Source organism: Periplaneta americana, chromosome 12 (genome assembly GCF_040183065.1).
Source record: "Periplaneta americana isolate PAMFEO1 chromosome 12, P.americana_PAMFEO1_priV1, whole genome shotgun sequence".
Lineage (NCBI taxonomy): Eukaryota > Metazoa > Arthropoda > Insecta > Blattodea > Blattidae > Periplaneta > Periplaneta americana.
The window spans coordinates 67,548,165-67,570,048 of NC_091128.1; the positions used below are offsets into that span (position 1 = coordinate 67,548,165).

Sequence of the window (21,884 nt, forward strand, 5' to 3'; positions counted from 1 at the left end):
CCTCGTGTGTGCAGTACTTTTCCTTGTAATTTTCTTTGTATTGGTGGCATGTTTCCACTATTAGCACAATGAATGACGCACATACACATTTATCCTAATACTGTGCAGGGAATCCACTCACTTCAAGGCAAGTCCGCTGCACATAGTGTTTGTTGTGATCAAGACTGTTTGCATGGATGGTCACAGATATTTAAAAGTTTGTGTTGTTTTTAAGCCATTTACAGTTACTCACTTTCAATTTCATTGTTATATATTTCAGTGATATCCTGTTGATTGTGTTCATAGACTAATTTCATTGTGTTAGAACTATTGTAACACCATAGATTATTAAATTTCACAGTGGAAAGTGAATATATTAGGTATCAGGTCTCTTTTTTTTAGGCATGTTACAAGGGTTGGTTTTCTCCGTTCATTACTACTTAGAGTGGGAATAAGGCAACACATATCCAACATTACTGCAATATACGAAAGTAATGCTGAAGATTGTGGAGTGTATCTATACCTGTTTTTTTTTTTTTTTCAAAAGATGGGACATGGCAGTTAAGCAGCTATATTTGGAACTACAGTGCTACATTGCCAATTTGGGCGACCATGCAATCAGCTGATGCAAGTTACCATCTGATGTCAGATGGCAGACGTTAAAACATTGATTGACGAATGACATGAAGTTATAAGGTCGGATGCACACAGAATCAGACGTGGTTTTTCGCGACACGAAGTTTTGCTTTTTAGTTTTTCCGTGCCTCACGACAGCTTAACACTATCTGCTTGCGACAACTGATTTGCTGGCTATGTGGGTTTGGAAAACTGGCCTAGGCTAGAAAATGTCTTCAATGGATGAGAACTGTCTGTATCAGAAATTCTATTGTATTTAGTTATTATTTCCTAAAGACTCCTAATATACTTAAAAATCTATACAGTTGAAAGCATCTTAAAATTAAATACTACTAATGTAGTGCACAAACATCATTTTGTTTATTTGCAACTACTTCACGAGTCACAATAACGAAAATATATATTAAATCAATAATGAGTGATAATATAGAGCAGAGAAGTAGACCTACTACAAATTATTATTAGTTATTATGATATTACTCAACTCCTTTGAAATTTCTCGCATATTTTTAGAAACCTCATTATTGTCTTGATATTGTCACAAAGTGAGATTGGATTGTACAGGACGTATCTGTCCTGCACTAAAATAACTAATTTATCCGCATTGAGCTCCATTCTGAATAATGCGCACTACACAACATGAGGCCATGACATATCAAACAGCTGTCTGTTCTGTCATTTATTACAAGATATCTATATTAGCGATTTAATATTAGTAGATACTTCATTTATGTATTATAATTGACAATAATGTTTCAAGATGTTCTGTGAATATTCGGATAAATGTGCATTATGAATTTGGTGTGTAATTCAAGATTTTTGTGATGTCTTCAGATACATCTGTAGTTACGGATAAACAACAGCACTCAGAAACTGATATTGACATCATTGAATGAAGTATTTGTAATGATTTAGTTAATAACTGTGACTCTCATTCTCAGACCCCATGCATTTACTGTGGAAAATTATTCAAATCCACTAAAGGTGTTAATATTCATATCACAAGAGCGCATCCAGAGCTACATTGCATAAGGTTTATTGAACAGACAGATAAATGGGCCATCTGATAATTCTGTTATTTCTAAATCAGCAGTGACGGTATCATTACCCTTTGAACAGAAAGTCAGTAATGAAGTTAAGTCTAACAATAATAGTCAACAACAAAATTCAGAATATCAAAAGCAAAGGTAATATGGAGAAGTAAGTTAAATAGCGATATTGATGATATGTTTTTCTCATTAGTAGACGAATTTGTAGTTTTTTTTTAGCTAAAGCCATTGATTTTCTGCCTGGACCTAAACATCCAGCGAAAAAATTTTATGAGGCATGTCAAAGGAAAACTATTGTTATTACAGAGAGATCATATGCACATCATTCAAATCCTGAGAGAGCAACTAAAAGAGGTAGAGAGAAAAGGAGGGGTAAATACCTTTATCAACTAACACAATACCAATTTTATAATCAGTGTAGAAAAGCTATTAGAACAGCAGGAATTCCTAAAAAAAAAAAAAAAAAAAAACTGTTGGAATTAATAATAAATCTACGAACTGATAACTGTACTCGAACAGAAACAAGCAGTGGGAAAATGGCTGAATTATATATCAGAAGAGGTGTTATGCAAGGCTCGCCCCTTTTGCCTATTCTGTATAATTTGTCAACAGATCATATTTTAGATAAACTAACTGAAGATGGAATGACTTCTCACTGCGGGTTTTCGCTGGTACCCAATCTGGCGCCTTTAACAATAATGGGATTTACTGATGATCTGGCTTTAATAGGGAATAGTCAAAAGGCAGCTCTTGAACTCTCAAAAATCGTCACAAGATTCCAGGAAATAAGTATTTCTATCAATCCCAACAAATCCACAGCAATTTGTATTGAGCAGGGGAAATTGAATGAAGATCCATTTGAATTTCGGAATAGTGAAATTACATCTTTGCAAGCTGGAGAAGCAATTCGTTACTTGGGTGTAAATTATTCCAATGAAATTACTTTTAAACAGCTCAAATACTTCAGGGACTGCAAAATAAAATAGAAAAACTCACTTCTTCTCATTATTACAGGCAGACCAAAAATTCATTCTAATTAATACCGTCATTTGTCCTAGACTAATTTACCCATTCCAAACCATCAGGCCACAATAAATTCCTAAAAAATTCTTAACTGATATTGACATTTTGATAGGAAATATTTCAGGTACCTGCAGACATCCCTAATGGAATGGAGTGTGTGGAAAGAAAGAATAAAGGTTTGGGACTCTTCTGTGCTAAATGGGAAGCGTATCTCCAACATATTAACATGTGTAAAATGTTAACCCTCTCAAAGAATGATTATATATATGACACAAGAAATCTGGAAGAAGAAATATATCTATCATTACAATCACTTGATATCCCACCATCCGATCATCTTAAACATTCTCGCCTCGATATTATCGATGCAAGGAAAGTGAGAACAGAGCTAAGAAGAAGAGCATTCGAAGAGTGGAGTAATTTTGAGCATAAAGGGAAAGGTGTATGTCTATACAAGGAGTATACACCCACTAACTCATGGATCCGAGACCATCGTGGCTTGTCATGCAGTGAATGGCGAGAAACTATCAAGATGACAGCAAATGTTTCTGGAGTTAGATCTGTACCGGGATGATCTCAAAACGAGTACCTCTGTAGGCACTGCCACAGAGCGATAGAAACCCTTGCGCATGTTTTGGGATCCTGCTCTCACAGTGATTTATTAAGGAATATGCGTCATCATAACATTCGCTCTATTATAGCTGCAGCACTAAAAGATAATTACTTCAAGGTTTTCGAAGAAGTCCACTGCTTAGTAGAAAATGAAAGCCACAGAAGAATCGATATAATTGCCTTTAAAAACAAAAGCAAAGGTTATATTATTAACCTAACAGTCAGGTTTGAAAGCCATCAGTCCCAGTCTTTAGAAGTCCATTAAGAAAAGCAGAGCATTTATACATCCACCATTTCATATTATAAAGAAAAATACGAACTCGACGATATAGAGGTAGTGGGCCTACTCATTGACGCTAGAGGAATAATTCCATGCTTCCTAGCAAAATTTTGGAAATCTCTTTCCCTTCCAACATCTTCTTTAAAAGAAATAACTATTGCCACTATCAGAGGTTCCTTACAAATTTTTAAAAACCATTGCTATTATTTACCTTAATTACTGAAATTTTCAGGATTTTTCACTGTTGTAAACTTTAATTGACTTTAACTGAACATTGTATTTAATGCATTATATCAATTTATTATTATCATCTGGTATGCTTTGTCTATGGGCAACCTCAAAATTTGAGGAAGAAAAAAATAAACCTAGATGGTGGAAGCATGCAATCATGGACATGGCTACTCATGTATGTGCAGTACACTGCAGGCATCAGACCATTTGCTCGCAACCAAGTTCAAGCAGTAATCCTATGTTATCTCCTTGTATCTGCCGCGACCGTCTAGTTGAGTCTGATTCTGTATCCACCCCATCATAAGAAATAAATGGGAGACAAGTACCATCAGACAAAATGTTCCCTCGTATCGCATCTGATTCTGTGTGCACCAGCCTAAAACAATACGAAAATCAAAACAGAATGAAACACAAAACATATTAATATCTGACATTGTATGCACAACAAGTAGCACCAAGAGAGCTATTGTGCACTCACCACGTGGCTGTAAATTTGACAACTCAACTGTTGTTTTTTTATTTTATTGGGTTATTTTATGACGCTGTATCAACATCTAGGTTATTTAGCATCTGAATGAAATGAAGGTGATAATGCCGGTGAAATGACTCCGGGGTCCAGCACCGAAAGTTACCCAGCATTTGCTCGTATTGGGTTGAGGGAAAACCCTGGAAAAAACCTCAACCAGGTAACTTGCCCCGACCGGGATTCAAACCCGGGCCACTTGGTTTTGCGGCCAGACGCGCTGACCGTTACTCCACATGTGTGGATTCAACTGTTGTTATCACAGCAACTGGCCTCCCACACTGTGTGATATTCAGTTGTTTTTCTGTTCACAGCGTTAATATCATGTCTCATCTTTAGAAAAAAAAACAGGTATAGAGTTTTGCTTTCTTGTTCTTCTTTTGCCTCAAGTAGCAACAGTATATTTCTGTCCCAATCATATTCCTGTGTGCCAATTACTTACAAACAAAATAGTTCTCATATTATTAAATTGGATTACTTCTCTTTTTAAAAAGATAATTCTCCTCTTTTTTTTTTATCTAATGTTGATCTATGTCATTTATCTAAGCATACCCAACTGTGAGTGATGCACTGAAGCTGTAGATCTTTTAGCTGTCATAGGTATTGCCCTTGGTGCACCATCATAGACGAACTACATATCTGCTTCAGTAGGTATAATATAAAACAAAACATTTGTTTTGAACACTTTTGGTCAGTCACTTCTATAGATAGAATATTCTTTCTGATTGGTGTGTGTGGGGAGGGACAGAGGAATTGATTGTATCAGTATTAGGAGTATACTTTCTTCTTCTGATCCCCATTTTAGAATCCACCCTCAGATGTCTGTCCTAATAGTGAGCTACGCTTGCAGCTATTTGGCTACTTTGGTTAGTGACAAACTGACAAATAAATCTGAGACAACTGACAAGTTAGTAAATTTTATTTCTGCAATTTTTTCTTTTTTTGACAAACTTGTGAAGTGGTTGTCAGTTGTTGACAAGTAAGATCGCAGATTACAATATAGCATTGCTTTATAAAATTAGAGAAGAAAAAGAAATTTTTTTATACATTTTCGCCAAAAATAACAGAATATTGAAAAAGATTGAATAAAAAAATGGAAGGAAATTGCTCTATTGGCTGGTAAAGCATTAATTCGACCATGGTTTCGTTTAAGTTCACTCTAGTTACAATTAAGAGCTGTTCCATTTTTGTTGAGATTAACCTGAATCGCTCTTTAAGTTTAGTGCATTTTTCATACCAGAATGAACAACTCTTTTCCTGTATATTCTTATCTTTTTAATGTTTTGTCTTACAATTTCCCCTTCTGATTCACTTGAGTAGAATGCTTAAGTTCGGCGATTGTCTTGGACTTGTTAAAATAATCTGAAAGTTAAAATCAAATGTGACAATTAAATTTCTTCAAGAAATGGAACATTGGTCAGACTAGTAAAATTCACTCATAAATTGCATGTCCATTGTCGCAAGTCACTTGTCTCTGTGTTTAGGAGATATAAAAATCTAAGATAGTGCTTTCAAAATAGTCATTTTATGTAATAGGCCTCTTTTTGTTGATATTCTTACAGACCACAAAAGAGAGAAATTAAACAAATACCATCCCTCAAAATTTGCTACTGTAGCCTGTCCTGTCGTACATTGTAAAACCATTTTGTATTTTTTTTTTTTCTTTTCTTTTTTTCAGCATGATGGGAATGGATGTTGATACTGGAAGTACACTTGGGAAAGAGGTTGGAATCATACCTCGTTTCTGTCATGAGCTTTTTGAACGTATTGCTTCCCTGGAAGACTCCAATGTAGGCTCAGGGAACTCGACTTGTAGCAGTGCCAATGTTGAAATTAGTTATTTTGAAATATACAATGAAAAGATTCACGACCTTCTGGGAGGCTCATCAGATGGAGGGAGGCGTGCTCCTCTCAAGGTTCGAGAGCATCCAGTGTTTGGACCCTATGTTGTTGATCTTTCTGTTCATGGAGTTACATCATATGAAGATCTCCAGGTTAGTAAATAAATTAGGTGGTTGCTAATATTATGCCACCATATTAAATCTATGTCCCAGGAGGAAGAATTTCGTGGTACTGTCGAACCTTTTTGCCAGATGGTTGGTGAACAAAATCCCGTATTTTCTCGAATACCCTGCATCCTCTAATAAATCATGCACCCCACTTTCGAAAGGAAGAAAAACGCAAATTATAAAAATAAAATATCCAACAAATGTATTCACGACAAATTAGAAACAAACACAAACACATTTCAATTAATTTTAAGTTTTTTTGCTGCAAATAAAAGGTCGACATCTCATACCTTTAGTGGCACTCATTTCCAGAATTGAAATTAAAAGATGTGCACATTATACATTTACCACACTTCAGCTTTGAATAAACTGCGCATCTGTAATTTTTACTTGTATGTTCCAGAAAATAAGGGCTCAGGATATTTGAGAAAATACGGTAATATTTTAAGCGAATGAGTAAATTTTAAGTTAAAACTTCAATTCCTTATTGTATGGTACGAACAACTTTCGTAATTTTGCTGCTTTAGCACCAATTTTTGCTAGTGCGATAAAGCGTGAAAAGACAGGTTAAATTGACATATCGCTAGTTGGCTGTTTACTTCTGCTCTGTACACATCCTGAATAGAATATAATTGAAAAAATGTGTTCCCTTCCTTGACATCGAGATGCCTGTATGTTTCATAATTAGTGTACTGTATAAAATGGTGATCATGTCTAATTTGAATAGTAAGCAATTGTTAGGGACCCTCAAATTTTTTAAATAAAATTGCCTACATTTTTTGAGTGACAGATAAAAATTCTTGAGTGAAAAAGGAAAATTCTTGTGTTCTGTGATCATCTATACCCAAATTAAAACAGCTCAGTATGGCAAGAGGTACTGTTTACAGTTTTATTAGTATGCATGGGGAAAAAATAAATAGTAGTTTCTTAATGACTAGAATGACAAACTCTATTTAATTTTAATTCAGGTAACAATAAAAAACCACATGTTTGCTTAATCTACTCACTAATTATTATAAACAAAAATTATAAGCCTACATTAACAATCTCTGTTTACTTTCATAGTTATATCTTCGTAGTGTATCCAGCTATTTGCTGACAACACGTGTTCCACTATGTTTCACTATGAATTTCCTCTTCTTACAAATGATGGGTAAAAGCACTTTCATAGTTATGAGATGACAAGAATTCCAAGTTTGTCATGCTAAGGTTTGTTCTCTGGTCAGTTAAAACACAAGTAAATTTGGAAAAGAATCTTTCACAGTTCACCACATTTCACATGGGAATCCAAAGAGCTCTTAGTGCACCATTAACAAAGGGTCGATGATCTTCACACATTGCCTCAAGAGCATCTTCCACAGAGATTTATAACTCGAACATATTTATTTTGTTTTGGTACTTTGTTAATAAATTGCTGACTGTGGAGGGGGGGAAACACGGGGGGAATAACAACTTCAATTTAAAATTTTTTGCTAGATGCTATTAAATGTCTCGAGTAAAAGTAGGAATTCGTTGATAGAGGCAAATTTTAAAAAATTCGCGGGTACTTGATGTATCAAAATACACGTAAATATGTTACAAATTACCTAAAAACATGTTTCTCATCATTTTACAATGTTTTTCATTTTTGCAAGCTGCAAAATTTGAGTGTATCTAGCAATTGTGTCTGAATTGTTGCAGGGATGGCTTACAGTTGGAAACAGTCAGAGAGCCACTGCAGCAACTGGAATGAATGAGAAGAGCTCTCGTTCCCACTCCATCTTCAGCATAATTCTCACACAGACACAGGTGAAATAAGCATAAAAGACACCCTGCATCAGCTATTAGAGAGACTATGCTTAAATTTAGGGTATGGAAGGATCGTGTACTTTCCACACTGGAGACTGGGTTTAGATCTTGTTTAGTCCAAATTAAATTTGTGATGAATAAGAATGCTATTGGTCAGACTCTCTTGAAGTAATACTATTTTTTTTTGTAGTCCGTTCATAATTCACTCCCATCTTATCAATACAGAAAACGATAAAAAGTAACATTTCCTAGTACATTTTACAGAAATGAACTCGGTGGTGAATGTTTCATGGATTAAGTAAGCAAGCAGCTGTTTTGGTAGTCAACATTTGTAAATTTCACAAGTACTGCCTAGATTCACCTTGCTCTATATATTTTTCTGTGAAAATTAGTATTCAAGGTTAACATTATTTTTATTGTAAAACCATCAGAATGACGCCATTATACTTCAGTGACAATTTATTAATAGTGGTATAATGATTATCATTTCTACTTTTCATTTGGGAGGTTTGAAGTTTGATCCCGGAGGCCGGCTACTCGAAATCTGTTATTGGCAATTTGCTCAAAGCTTTCGATGCTAATTTCTTTTGCTCGAATTGCTAAAATATTTGCATAGTTATTTCGTAAACGATTCGTCCGGTCTTCCCACTCTTATTAAGTCTCTGAATTTTGTCTTGCCGTCAGGCAGAAGTGTTTCGGTACAACTGAGCCTTTTGTTTTAGCATTTTCAAGTATACCACAGGCCTGTCTGCCTAACGTTAATGTATAGAACCTTTTTTTCAGGGAATACTATCCCATATTATTAATGTCCAACTTATACTTACCCGTTAAATAAACAAAACACAAATCTAATTCAAAAGTATAACACTCCATATTGAATAATTAGCAAAGCAACATCTTTAGCACGACTTGTGGCTTGTAAGCCATCCCAAACCCCGAACTTCACCCCTCTGAGCATGAGACCATATGTACTGGGTCAGTTATGGCCTACTGTTATAAATAAAAACAGTTAACAATAGGTATCTTAATGATATCGTCATACAATATCATATGAATGTATGAAGCAATTACATCATTCAAGTACGACTGTTTGGTCCAGGGAGCATCCGATTTTGGGGCAGGAATAATCTCGAATACATTGCTTAACAAATCACTCCAACCCATTATGAATATAGCGTGGATTTTGTGTACAAAGGTAATTTTGTTGTGTTGGCCCCATTGTGCATTTTTGTTTATGTAAATAAAAAACACATTCAAGTTAACATGGCACATAAATATTATTTTAAGACCCACAGGAAACAAATGTGGGTAAATGATGAGCAGTTTGTAAAATGACTTGACTAATCTAGAAAATGAACCGTTCCAGTTAGCTCTAAGGTAAAATACTAATTTTTACTCCATTTGTATTTCATTTTTGGTCCAGGGCAAATACAACATTTATGACAACATTCCTAAAAGTACGATTATGTTCCATGGACAAAAAAATAAAATGTAATAAAAAAAATAGTATTTTATGTGGCCCGAATAAAGTAGCTCACCAAAACATATGCTGAGCAATAAAAATATGTACTGGTGTCTTACTGAATAATTGATACTTCATATTATTAGTATAGATATAAACTATAAAAATTGGAAATTTATCCTTTGAAGAGGTGGAAAAATTCAAATATCTTGGAGCAGCAGTAACAAATATAAATGATACTCGGGAGGAAATTAAACACGGAACAAATATGGGAAATGTATGTTATTATTTGGTTGAGAAGCTTTTATCATCCAGTCTGCTCTCAAAAAAGCTGAAAGTTAGAATTTATAAAATAATTTATATTACCAGTTCTTTTGTATGGTTGTGAAACTTGGACTCTCACTTTGAGAGAGGAACAGAGGTTAAGGGCATTTGAAAATAAGGTGCTTAGGAAAATATTTGAGTCTAGGAGGGATGAATTTACGAGAGAATGGAGAAAGTTACATAATGCAGAACTGCATGCATTTTATTCTTTACCTGACATAATTAGGAACATTAAATCCAGATGTTTGAGATGGGCAGGGCATTTGAAAATAAGGTACTTAAGAAAATATTTGGGTCTAGGAGGGATGAATTTACAAGAGAATGGAGAAAGTTACATAATGCAGAACTGCATGCATTTTATTCTTTACCTGACAATTAGGAACATTAAATCCAGATGTTTGAGATGGGCAGGGCATGTAGCACATATGGGCGAATCTAGAAATGCATATAGAGTGTTAGTTGGGAGGCCAGAGGGAAAAAGACCTTTGGGGTGTCCGAGACGTAGATGGGAGAATAATATTAAAATGGATTTGAGGGAGGTGGAATATGATAATAGAGACTGGATTAATCTTGCTGAGGATAGGGACCGATGTTGGGCTTATGTGAAGGTGGCAATGAACCTCTGTGTTCCTTAAAAGTCATAAGTAAGTAAGTATAGATTTAAACTGGGGTTTTACTGTACTAATATTTGCAATCCCTCCTATTTTTACAGTTTTTTTTTTTTTTAATATTTTTATCATATAAGATGACTATTGAGAGTTGGTCATGTAAAATGAAGTACTTTTACACGAAGATTTAGGAAGGAGAACAATGATCGAATTTCTTTGACACTCAGAAGAGTTTTTGTTATTAGCAAATAATGAGAAGAGAGTTGTCTAAATAAATTTAAAAAAGCAAATTTTAAATGTATTTAGCATAATTATGTACAGGTTTACAACAATTATTTTATCATGAATTTTTTTAGGATTTGTCTTGCATTAAAAAAGAAGAGTTATAATTTTACCCAAAACGTGACAAACCTATATTTTTCTTGTTTGTGTGTGGCAAGTTTGCAATCATTTCATTTACTTACTTACAAATGGCTTTTAGAGAACCTAGAGGTTAATTGTCCCCTCACATAAGCCTGCCATCGATCCCTATCATGAGCAAGATTAATCCACTCCCTATCATCATGTTCCACCTCCCTCAAATCCATTTTAATATCCCCCCATCTACGTCTCGGGCTCCCCAAAAGTCTTTTTCTCTAGGGCTTTTCAACTAACACTCTATATGCATTTCTGGATTCGCCCATATGTTCTACATGTCCTGCCCATCTCAAACTTCTGGATTTAATGTTCCTAATTATGTCAGGTGAAAAATACAATGCATGCAGTTCTGCATTATGTAACTTTCTCCATTCTCCTGTAACTTCATCCCTCTTAGCCCCATATATTTTTCTATGCACCTTATTCTCAAACATCCTTAACCTCTGTTTCTCTCTCAAAGTGAGAGTCCAAATTTCACAACCCTCAGGTTGTGGATAGAGGAGACGGCCTCCAGATACAGATATATTGAATAATCAGTCGCGGACAGCTGATAAGGGGTGGTCCTCCAACTTGGGGGTTGGGCAAAGGGCTAACAACGCATCACCATAAAAACAGCTTGTTACGAAATCTTACCAGAAGGCTGAGAATAGAACTGCAATAATTTCATTACTCTCCTTAACATGACTCTGCAAAATCGTTAGTCATCCATGTCAAAATGCTGATAGAGATTTTCTCTCTGTCTTTTTCTAACTATTGAGCAACACATTGAAGCTGGTAGTTCTTTCAGCTGCCATGAATGTAGTGCCCTTGGTGCACCATTGGAGATGAACTACATAACACCGTATGATGGTGATTATAATACAGCAATGGTGGAATGTTGGTCGAGGAAACGGGAGTACCCTGCAAAAACTGACCACCAAATACTGAATATGTCCTCCATAAATTCCAGTTTGACCCTCTAGGATTCGAAACCGTGTTACCAGTGTGGAAAGCTTTCTCTAAATATAAATTTGTTATAATACATGGAAGGAAGAAATGTCGAAACTTGTTTCTTTGAATTTGATAATCAGAATAGTCTAAACATGTTTTAAAAATCAGCATTACAGTGTTGTTGTGTTGATCTGAGTAAATTTATTCACATTTGTTGACAATCATAAGTGAAATGTTCACCCATATGCTAATGAAAAAATTATCTCGAAATTAATGTGAATTTATAAATTTTTAATATAAAATACGACTGATTTAGTCAATTAATGGGAATATTATAAAAATTATCACCAAAAAACGCTTGCCTCATTGATTTAATTGTTTCATAATGAGCCATTATCAATTTGAATGTTAACATCCTGCAGAATGCGTGCAGCAGAGAATTCAGAGTGGTTTGAAGAAGTGATTTTGATTTTTTTTCTTTCTGAGTTTTCTTGGGTAATATAGAACAGTTATTTTCTCATTTTACAGGAAGAAATTGTAGATGATGAGGTCCATAAGCAATGCCGCAGAAGTAAGATCAACCTGGTGGACTTGGCTGGTAGTGAACGCTTGTCACACACTTGCACTAGTGCAGACAGACTCAGAGTAAGTGGTGCTACACTATGATTCTCATTTATTTTTCATTATCGCATGTTTCAATTATTATTGTCACTTTTGTAACAATGTTGTTTATTATTACAATGTACCGAAGTACATATGATATTTCCATGCAGAAATTCTGCGTCATCATATGATGAAAGATGAGTGAAACGGAGAAAAATTCTTTCCAGCACCGGGATTTGAACTCAGGTTTTCAGCTCTACATGCTGACGCTCTATCCACTAAGCCACACCAGATTCCCATTCCGATGTCGGATTGAATTCTCTCAGTTTAAGTTCCACCTCTTGTGTTCCCTCATATGATGACGCAGAATTTCTGCACGGAAATATCATATGTACTTCGGTACATCGTAATAATATATGATATGCGAAAAATAATCACTTAGTGATTTATGACGGCGCTTATTCCGTTGGATCCTGGCCACTTAGTCACTCATAACGAGTGCACCTCTGCACATGTGTGGACATTGTGCCACTGTCATACATCTATGACGCAGTGCATTAGGGTAGGCCACTAGAGGGAACCCAAGAGGTGGAACTTAAACTAAGAGGATTCAATCCGACATTGGGATGGGAATCTGGTGTGGCTTAGTGGATAGAGCGTTAGCACGTAGAGCTGAAAACCCAGGTTTAAATCCTGGTGCCGGAGAGAATTTTTCTCCGTTCCACTAATCTTTCATCAAATGTTGGTGTTTCCTAATACCGAATTTCATAAAGAAGTAATTTGTTACCTTGCACTCAAGTATTTTTCGTAGATATTTTTATTCTGGAGGATTGGACATTTTGTGAAGTGATTATGATCCATTTCTTAATTTAGTCTACATAATGGGCAGAAAGGCGAGACTGAAGGATTCCAGTTCTGTGTAGATGCTTTGTCATGCAGTCATGGACTGTGATTAGTGTGAAAGCTGTTACTACCGATATTCTTGGTGCATTTGGTATTAGGTATTATGTTTGAGTTCTGATGTCTATTCCCATTTCTTCCCTTCGGAGCTCTCTATATACCTGCTCCTTTTTTTTAACAGTAATTTTATTAATCATTTGATTGAATGGAAGGGTAAAGTTTTTCTACAGGTAGATAGATGTGCTGCCTTTTTTGGCTAATTTATCTTCTACTTCGTTTTCAAGTATGTTCAATGCACAAGTAGAGCAACTTTTTTTGTTCAGATTTGCAAATTGTGACAGCATTTTGGTTCATTCTGTGGTTCTGGTAGATTTTATTTACCTTTCGGCTGTGATTGCTAAGATTGCTGCTTGGAAGTCTGACAGTATCACTGTGTTGTGGAATTTGTCAATCTGGTATAATAAGTTTTCGAGTAGCACTAAGATAGCTTCCAGTTCTTCATCAAAATTTGTTGTCCCATATTGTAATTGTTTGTAAAAGAAAAACAATTTGCTTGTGGCTCCAGCTCCATCACCTTTCGGCTTTGATATTATGAATCCATCTGTAAATATATTTCTTCATTCTTGTTTCGCGTACCTTACGTGAATTGTGTTGTATGGAGGATTTCATTTGATCCACATTTTTATTATCTTCTTAATTTGCTTCTATCAGGGTTATGTAATGTTTCGTGGATACTTACAGTGAATTATGAAATTAATGGTGTTAGGTTTTCTTTTAGAGTGTGGATGTTTGATCACTGTTGCAGTGCTCTAGCTTCTGTAATTATTTTGGGTCTTCAGTCTGACCAATCAGATTTTCATACTGTATTTTATATTTAAGCTCGTTCTTCTAGTTTCATATTAATGCTGGGGAATAATAGTCAAGATCTCCATTGCTTCCATCGAAGTTGTCTTGACTGCTTCAGTGATTAATCTTAAGGCTGCGCATGTACAGAGAGCAACCGGTGATGGAAACCAGAGTTGCTAGTTTCTTGTAACTGGTATACATGGGTGTTTGTACGAAAGAAATGCCAGTTTATGTGTAGTCATCTCAAAAGGACATTGTTTCTAATCTACAGTTTTTGCAGTCTTTGGTGTGTCATCCTCATAGGAGGACGCTATTCTTATACATTGTAAAGAAAAGGCGGTGAAGACCTGTAGAAAGACATTTTAATGTCCGCCCGAACAGTGTTATGAATATGATCCAGATTTAGTTGCATACTGTACCAAATTTTTTAAATTATCCAGGACAGATTTTCTTAAAATTATTTTCGAATGAGTAAAATTAGTTATGATTTCCTTTTTCATTTGTTATCCCAAAGCATCCAGAATAGGACAGCCAATTGGCGAGAACAAGCTTCCTGTTCAGGTGACATCATTTGAAAAAATACGTTTGATCACAACAAAGATGTATGAGCAACTGATGCAACTGGATAACGAGTTTACAACATATTGTGACTGGAGCAACTTCAGTTGCTACGTTGCTCACCAGTTGCGTTGCCATCATCTTTGAGTTGCTGATGTATAATCATCAACATTCAACTGTGTATGCTGTTACAGAGTAACTCCAGTTTCCATTGCATATTCGTCATTGGTTCCTGTCTGTATAAACGTGGCCTAAAGCTTGGTTTTGTATGTAATCCTCTATTTTTTTAATTAAAATTTCGTTACAATATGTAAGACTTTATGTACAGTTTCCCTGGAAAAGAATGAGATGATTGAATATTCCTAAGTCTCAGATGTAAGACACTGCGCATGATCGGAGACAAGAGCACTGATACATAAGATAACGAATATTGAGTTACTTAAATTCAGGCTATTTGGTTTGTTACTAGCATCGTTCCGAAATTCACTTCAAAAACTGCAAAAAATATGATAATATTACGTAAATAAAAGATAAATATATACACAAATCGTGTAGTTAAATCGACACTGGACCTCCTGACTAGATCGACACTCCACCCGGAAAGGAAAGCTTTCGTGTCGTTTCAATAGCTCAGACACTAAGACTTCTGCATGTTGTGTAGTAGAGAGCGAGTTCGATTCTTAATCTACAACGATTTTTTTTTTTGTCTAAATAACGTTGAAATAGCTAAGTAACGTTGAAATAGAGTTTTACAAAGTCCTCAGATTAAGTAATGTATGTATGTATGTATTTATTCACACTGCAAATGGGTATATACCCGGTGGCAGTGGTAACTAATTACACTCAATAATAATTAATAATAATGATAAATAATAATAGTAGTAATAATAATAATAATAAAAAAAGGTAAAGGTATCCCTGTAACATGCCATGAAGGCACTTGGGGGGGGGGGGATATGCTTTCCATGATCCTGGCACTAGAATGAGGTGGTGTGGTCGGCACCATGCTCTGACCACCTTTTACCCCCGGGAAAGACCCAGTACTCAATTTTACAGGAGGCTGAGTGAACCTCGGGGCCATTCTGAAAGTTTGGCAACGAGAATAATAATAATAATAATAACAACAAGGAGCATCCTAAATTAAATGAAGCACGATCACTTAAAATAACATTTAAAGTAAATCTAATTTGTATCTTAACCCAGAATTCATACCTGCACAAATACCTTTCGGCACTACACTTATTTCACTATCAATTCCCTCACTGCACTGATTCTATCCTGATTTCACTAACACTTCAAAACCATTTCACTGTTCAAATACTTTGCACAGCCACTGTGAACTATAGAACTTCACTGACACAAACACACTTCACTTACACAATAGACTTCACTGACACTACACACTTCCTTACTGATACAACACTTCAGATAATAAAACATCAATTACACCCTTTAAATAGTGGGTATAATATACTACCGTCTATTAGTAAAGTCCTTAAGCCTTTAGTAAAATCACAGACAATACAAAATTACAAGTTACAATATTATAAACGTTAATCTAATGAATGTATTTACACACACACACACACACATACACACACACAATGTAAATGCATATATATTAAAAAGTAACAGTTAAAATTAAATTTAAAAATATTCCTAAGCCACTAAGCCACACAGACAAACTTTTACAAAAGTTTAGAGTCCTTAGGCTGTGTCATTTGCTGAGTAATTATTACAATATTTTATTAGTAGCTTTCCCATATGTGTAAGAAATGCACTCGCACAAAACAATTTTTGTTAAAAGTGTGGCTTTGGATTATTTCATTCTCACCCCTTCAGTTGATTTTAACTATTTTATCTACGTGTTTGCAATAGTGTTTAATTTAATGTGCATTCAATTTTATTCATGTTATGATTGAATGAAAAAGTAATGTTGCAGTTATTCACTAATTACATATATTAATACTAATTATTAAATTCATCTGTTAAGTAACCAATTGCAGTATCTTTTGCAAAATCTTGAATGTTTAAGTTGTCAATAATATTTCTGTACTATATACTATAAGATGTTAAAAGAATTTGCAATAGATTTGGGATCCTCTACTTTATAATCACTGGTTTTAATGAGAAAATATTTTCTTTCTTAGGATATCTACAAGTTTAACTTTAATGATGTTCCGAATAGCTTTAATTGCATTATCTGAATTTTGTACTTTTCTATTCAAATATATTCTATTTCCCTCTTTCATAATTTTTGATAAACACAACTTATATAAGCATATAATAACCAGAAAAAAAAGAAAATAACGAACTCGAAAATCAACAAAAAAGTTTGTTGTATCACAGACAACAGCAACTGCCGTATTGATATTGTGTTATGCATTATTGGTAGCAGGGGGGGGGGGGGAGGACCGAAGGTCTACATCCTGACGTCCTCTTCGAACCTTCTCATACAATCATAGGAAGTTAATGCTGAAAAACGAAGTGTCTAAAAGAGTCAAACTGTTCATTATTACCAAGATAAATACAAATAATACTGAAATATATTAATCAAGTTTCAGTTATAGATCTCCCCTTTGGTCCAAGAGGCATCATATCAAAATATTTTATGAATAGCGGGGAAAATATAAATTTTAAGAACTCTCTAGTGACAGAGATAGTGACGAGTACAATCCTAAATCATATATGTAACATATAGGTCGGGCTTATTGGCTTTGACGTTAACAACTTTTGTCAGATTTACTATGCTGCCATCTAGTTGTTACATAAGGAGTCACGTCATAATTCCCATTTGAATTGCATTAGCGACTGTACTGGCATCTCTGTTTGTTTACGGTGGACGGGTGGCGATCCTGGTGGTTGTTCTCTTCAAAGTGCTGCCGATTTTAACATAGCGATGAGTTATCTGTTACATATATGATCTAGGGTACAATCAAGTATAGTCTTGAAGCAAAGCCTCATATATATATATATATATATATATATATATATATATCGTTAACAATAATTCAAAAACTGTTGTTGAAAATGGCCATAAAGTCGTTTAAATATGTGCTCCTACATATATGACTTACATGTCTCTAATGCAGGTAGTGAATCGGGTCTTGGCGTAGCTCAGATTGAAAGAGCGCTCACCGCGCAAAGCTGAGAGGTCTGGTTTCGATTCCCGGTGCCAGAGCTAATTTTTCCGGTGACTACATAATATAGTCTTGATTATTCAATGAGGACAGCGAGGCCTCATATGAATATATATAAAAGAAACTTCAGTTTTGCATCTTAAAATTAAACTTAGATAATTCTCTCAGAATGATCAAAAGCTAAAGACCATGTAAAAACCTATTTGTCCTATGTTTTCTGACGAAAAAATAAACTCATTGTTCAGAAAACAACAAAGACAACGATAGTAGCAGTGGCTGCAGCAGCAGGAGGATGAGGAGGCTGCTAAATGACTATTATTATTATTATTATTATTATTATTATCATCATTATTGAATTATGCTTATGATTTTGATAGATTTAGATACCGGTACTGTAAAAAAAGATTTTGAAATTTTGATATAGAAAGGTTATGATGTCTCATGCCTTTAATTGAACACCGAAGTTGCTATGTTAAGAAATGATTTGTGTTGCAATTTATTTTATTTACAATCGTTAAGAGAAAGAGACCATCACAGTAATGTCATTAGGAATGTGAAGTGTCATGTTTCAATAGAGCACAATGACTGTTAAGGTCTTTTTAGTCATGAATTTATATTGTCTGATTTTAATTTTACGTAGGATATGTCTTCCGTCATAGAATTGAAAGCTAAATATTATGTTTAAATTATAATCTGACTGAAGCAAAAAAAAAAAAAAGAAAGAAACCAGTAAATCACTTCTCAATTAGACATAAGAAATGGACATTTTTCAAACACAAACATACTTATGGTAAGAAATAAATAGTCTGAGGACTTAAAAAAAAAGCTTAAATATTTGTTTTCTTTTTTCATGCAATTTGTTTGCACAAATTATTTTTCTTACGTTCCTATGTGCAATATTCTGTACTTCACAGGAAGGAGTCAGCATTAATCGTTCTTTGCTAACTCTTGGAAAAGTGATAGCTGCGTTGGCTGATAATGGTAACAGTAAGAAGAAAGCTTTTGTTCCATACCGGGATTCCATCCTTACTTGGCTGTTAAGAGTGAGTACTGACAACATTTATACTGTAGAACGTTTAATTTGTGAAGAGAAAGCTGAAGTGTCAAAGCTTATAAAGTTCTCTCTCATTGGAAATTTTTGTGCAAAGTGGAGTAGATCTTCGATTTTAACATTTTTCTGTATTTAACGTTAAATTTTCATGGTCCCAATAATTATTACATACAATTAATATATATTTTAGATTCGATTTAATGTTATCTCTATGCTGTCAAACTTGTATTTTATGTTGAAAAGCGTTTTTAAATGCTTTTGTTTAATCTCTACTAACACAAAATACATTTTGATTCAACGCATAAAATACAAATGTTTTGAAGTCAACGACTTGACAACGCTGCTGCATCACTACCACGCGATAATGATGTGGACCACGTGAGCTACCTTTCTTTCCTGCGCCTAGACAAAGCTGTGTGCCTGTGTAAAGCCGGCCACATATTGAAGGCGGGCCAGTGCAGAGCACCACAAACCAGTCTAGCCAAGAAATCTGTGAACAATAGGGTGGAATGAGGCACCGCAGGTTGGACCCAGTGCAGGTACAGAATAGAGGGTGGCAGACAAGGACCTAGGTCTAGTTGTGGGATGAACACAATTTTCTCTATGGAGTCGATGTGAAAACATTCAAGTATAGAAGTTGTGAGAGAATACCCAGTGTTATATGACACCACCCATGGAGATTACAAAGAAAGTAGCTAAAAGTTGAGATTGAAACAAAACAGCCAGTGAACTTCATTTCCGTAAAGGCAAGTTTTAAAGAAATTTATTAAAAAGAAAAGTATAGTTGCCATCAGACTTTCCATTTACGCAACACTGTAAATCAGACAAACAATGTATATTATGTTTTCTTTTCTCTTATCAAACACATTAGAATGTTGATTCATTATCACCATTTTGAACAGACAAACAAATTAATTTTTCTTTATCTTACTCACTAGTCAACAATTCTCAAAATGTGTTCCGCGTAACCTCAGGAAGGGGTGTTTTACATTTTATTATGTAGGAGTACTTAAAATTTACTATAAATGTATACAAAAATTACGAAAACGTGAATAAAAAATATAAAGCATCACCAGTGATTATAATGATAGTATGAAAACTAACAATTATTATTATCATTATTATTATTATTATTATTATTATTATTATTATTATTATTACCACCATTGAACATATAAAATGTAAATAATATGCCCTGTATCACTTTTATCGCTGGAGTTTTTACTATGTGTCCACTAAAAAGAAAACACGGAAACGGACTAAATTCAGAAGCAGAAATGGGGCCATAATCTTCCACCATAAAACCAGACATAAAAATAATTTGCAGGCGTAAGAAAGAAGCATATTTATCCCACTGGGCTATTGAGGTACTAGCTTTCATACTTGTTAATTATTAAATATTATTAAAATTACAATAAATTTTGTACCATAAAGATTATTTTTATATTCGTATACAATTTTTATAGTACCAGTACTGCTTATACCAAATGTGTAATTTCAATGAAAATGCAAGATTTTGATAGTGAATATCATTATTAACCCAATTCCAATTTCGTTGTTACACCCACTTCAATAAATAAATAAAAATAAAATGATAATAATAATAATAATAATCTTGCACAGGTTAGGGACTGATGGCGGGCTTATGTGAGGGCGGCAATGAACCTCCGGGTTTCTTAAAAGCCATTAGTACAATAATAATAATAATAATAATAATACAAAAACAAAGAAAATGGATTACAGCCATCAGCATAGTTCAGTCGATTAAGGTGCTTGCCTGCCGATCCGGAGTTGCACTCTGGCGCAGGTTCGATTCCCGCTTGGGCTGATTACCTGGTTGGGTTTTCCCGAGGTTTTCCCCAACCGTAAGGCAAATGTCAGGTAATCAATGGCGAATCCTCTGCCTCATCTCGCCAAATATCTCGCCATCATCAATTCCATCGATGCTAAATAACCTCGTAGTTGATACAGCGTCATTAAATAACCAAGTTAAAAAAATGGCTTACACTCTACACCATTACACTAGAAAAGGTAGATAAAATTTGAGAAACACTGCACTAGATAAATAATGTCCTCGTTCTTTTTCTTTTGTCCCAATAGACTGCTGAGCATTGCATCCACTTCCTTTGATATAGCTTTCAATGAAATTGTGAATTTTATCTAATTGAGTTTTATTTAAACGAAAATATGCCAGAAATTCTGCATCAGAAAATTCATTACTTAAAACGAACTTGCCATGAGTATCCCTTTTCTTTAAAAAATTACTTCTCGCTCTAGTTTTTCTTTTCTTTGGCCACTAATTAAAGTCATAAAATTTAACCAGTCGTCATCTGATTCGGACTCCAAATCCAAGCAGAGAGAATGAATACCTGCCATCTCTCTTGAAGGCTCTGCCTGGACTGGCGTCAATATGTGGTCGTTGCTCCCAGCCCTATTCCTCTTATCATAAAGATCTGTACCCTCAACTATGTTGTGCTATCCTACACTATCTTCAATATGCTGCCGGCCTAACAATCGTAACTTACAGCGTCAGTTGCTTCTTGTCTCTCTGAGGTGTTAGTGCTACTGCAGTGAAGAGACGGAATTGTTTTCACCATTACATATTGCTAGAAAGCAATGACTGCAAAAAGAGAAATGCTTTCTCCTGCAGAAAAAGTTAATTTAATTCATGAAATGAAAAAAAAAATCAAATGTGGTGATATCCGAGATTGCATGAAGATTTGCTTGGTACCCAGCTTCTACTTAATATTTTATTTTATTTTATTTGTACAGTATTATTTATAACTTACTTATTGTAGCTTCTTTTTGCAAGTTGATTGAATTTAAAAACAAACTTTCAACATTTTTAAAATAAAAATAGGAAACTCCTATTCAGTATCAACCCCCATTTAAGACCAATTATTCTGTCTCCAGAA

At 34.7% G+C, this 21,884-nt stretch overlaps 1 protein-coding gene across 1 annotated transcript in view; it reads left to right on the forward strand.

Annotated features, from left to right (window-relative positions):
* The window catches only part of neb (kinesin family member nebbish), a 328,637-nt gene that overhangs the window by 6,525 nt on the left and 300,228 nt on the right, over positions 1-21,884 (forward strand). The window contains exons 4-7 of the mRNA XM_069841473.1: positions 6,012-6,327; positions 8,023-8,130; positions 12,400-12,516; positions 18,833-18,961. Coding sequence (XP_069697574.1) covers positions 6,012-6,327; positions 8,023-8,130; positions 12,400-12,516; positions 18,833-18,961 — 670 coding nt within the window. The remainder of the gene's footprint in view (positions 1-6,011; positions 6,328-8,022; positions 8,131-12,399; positions 12,517-18,832; positions 18,962-21,884) is intronic.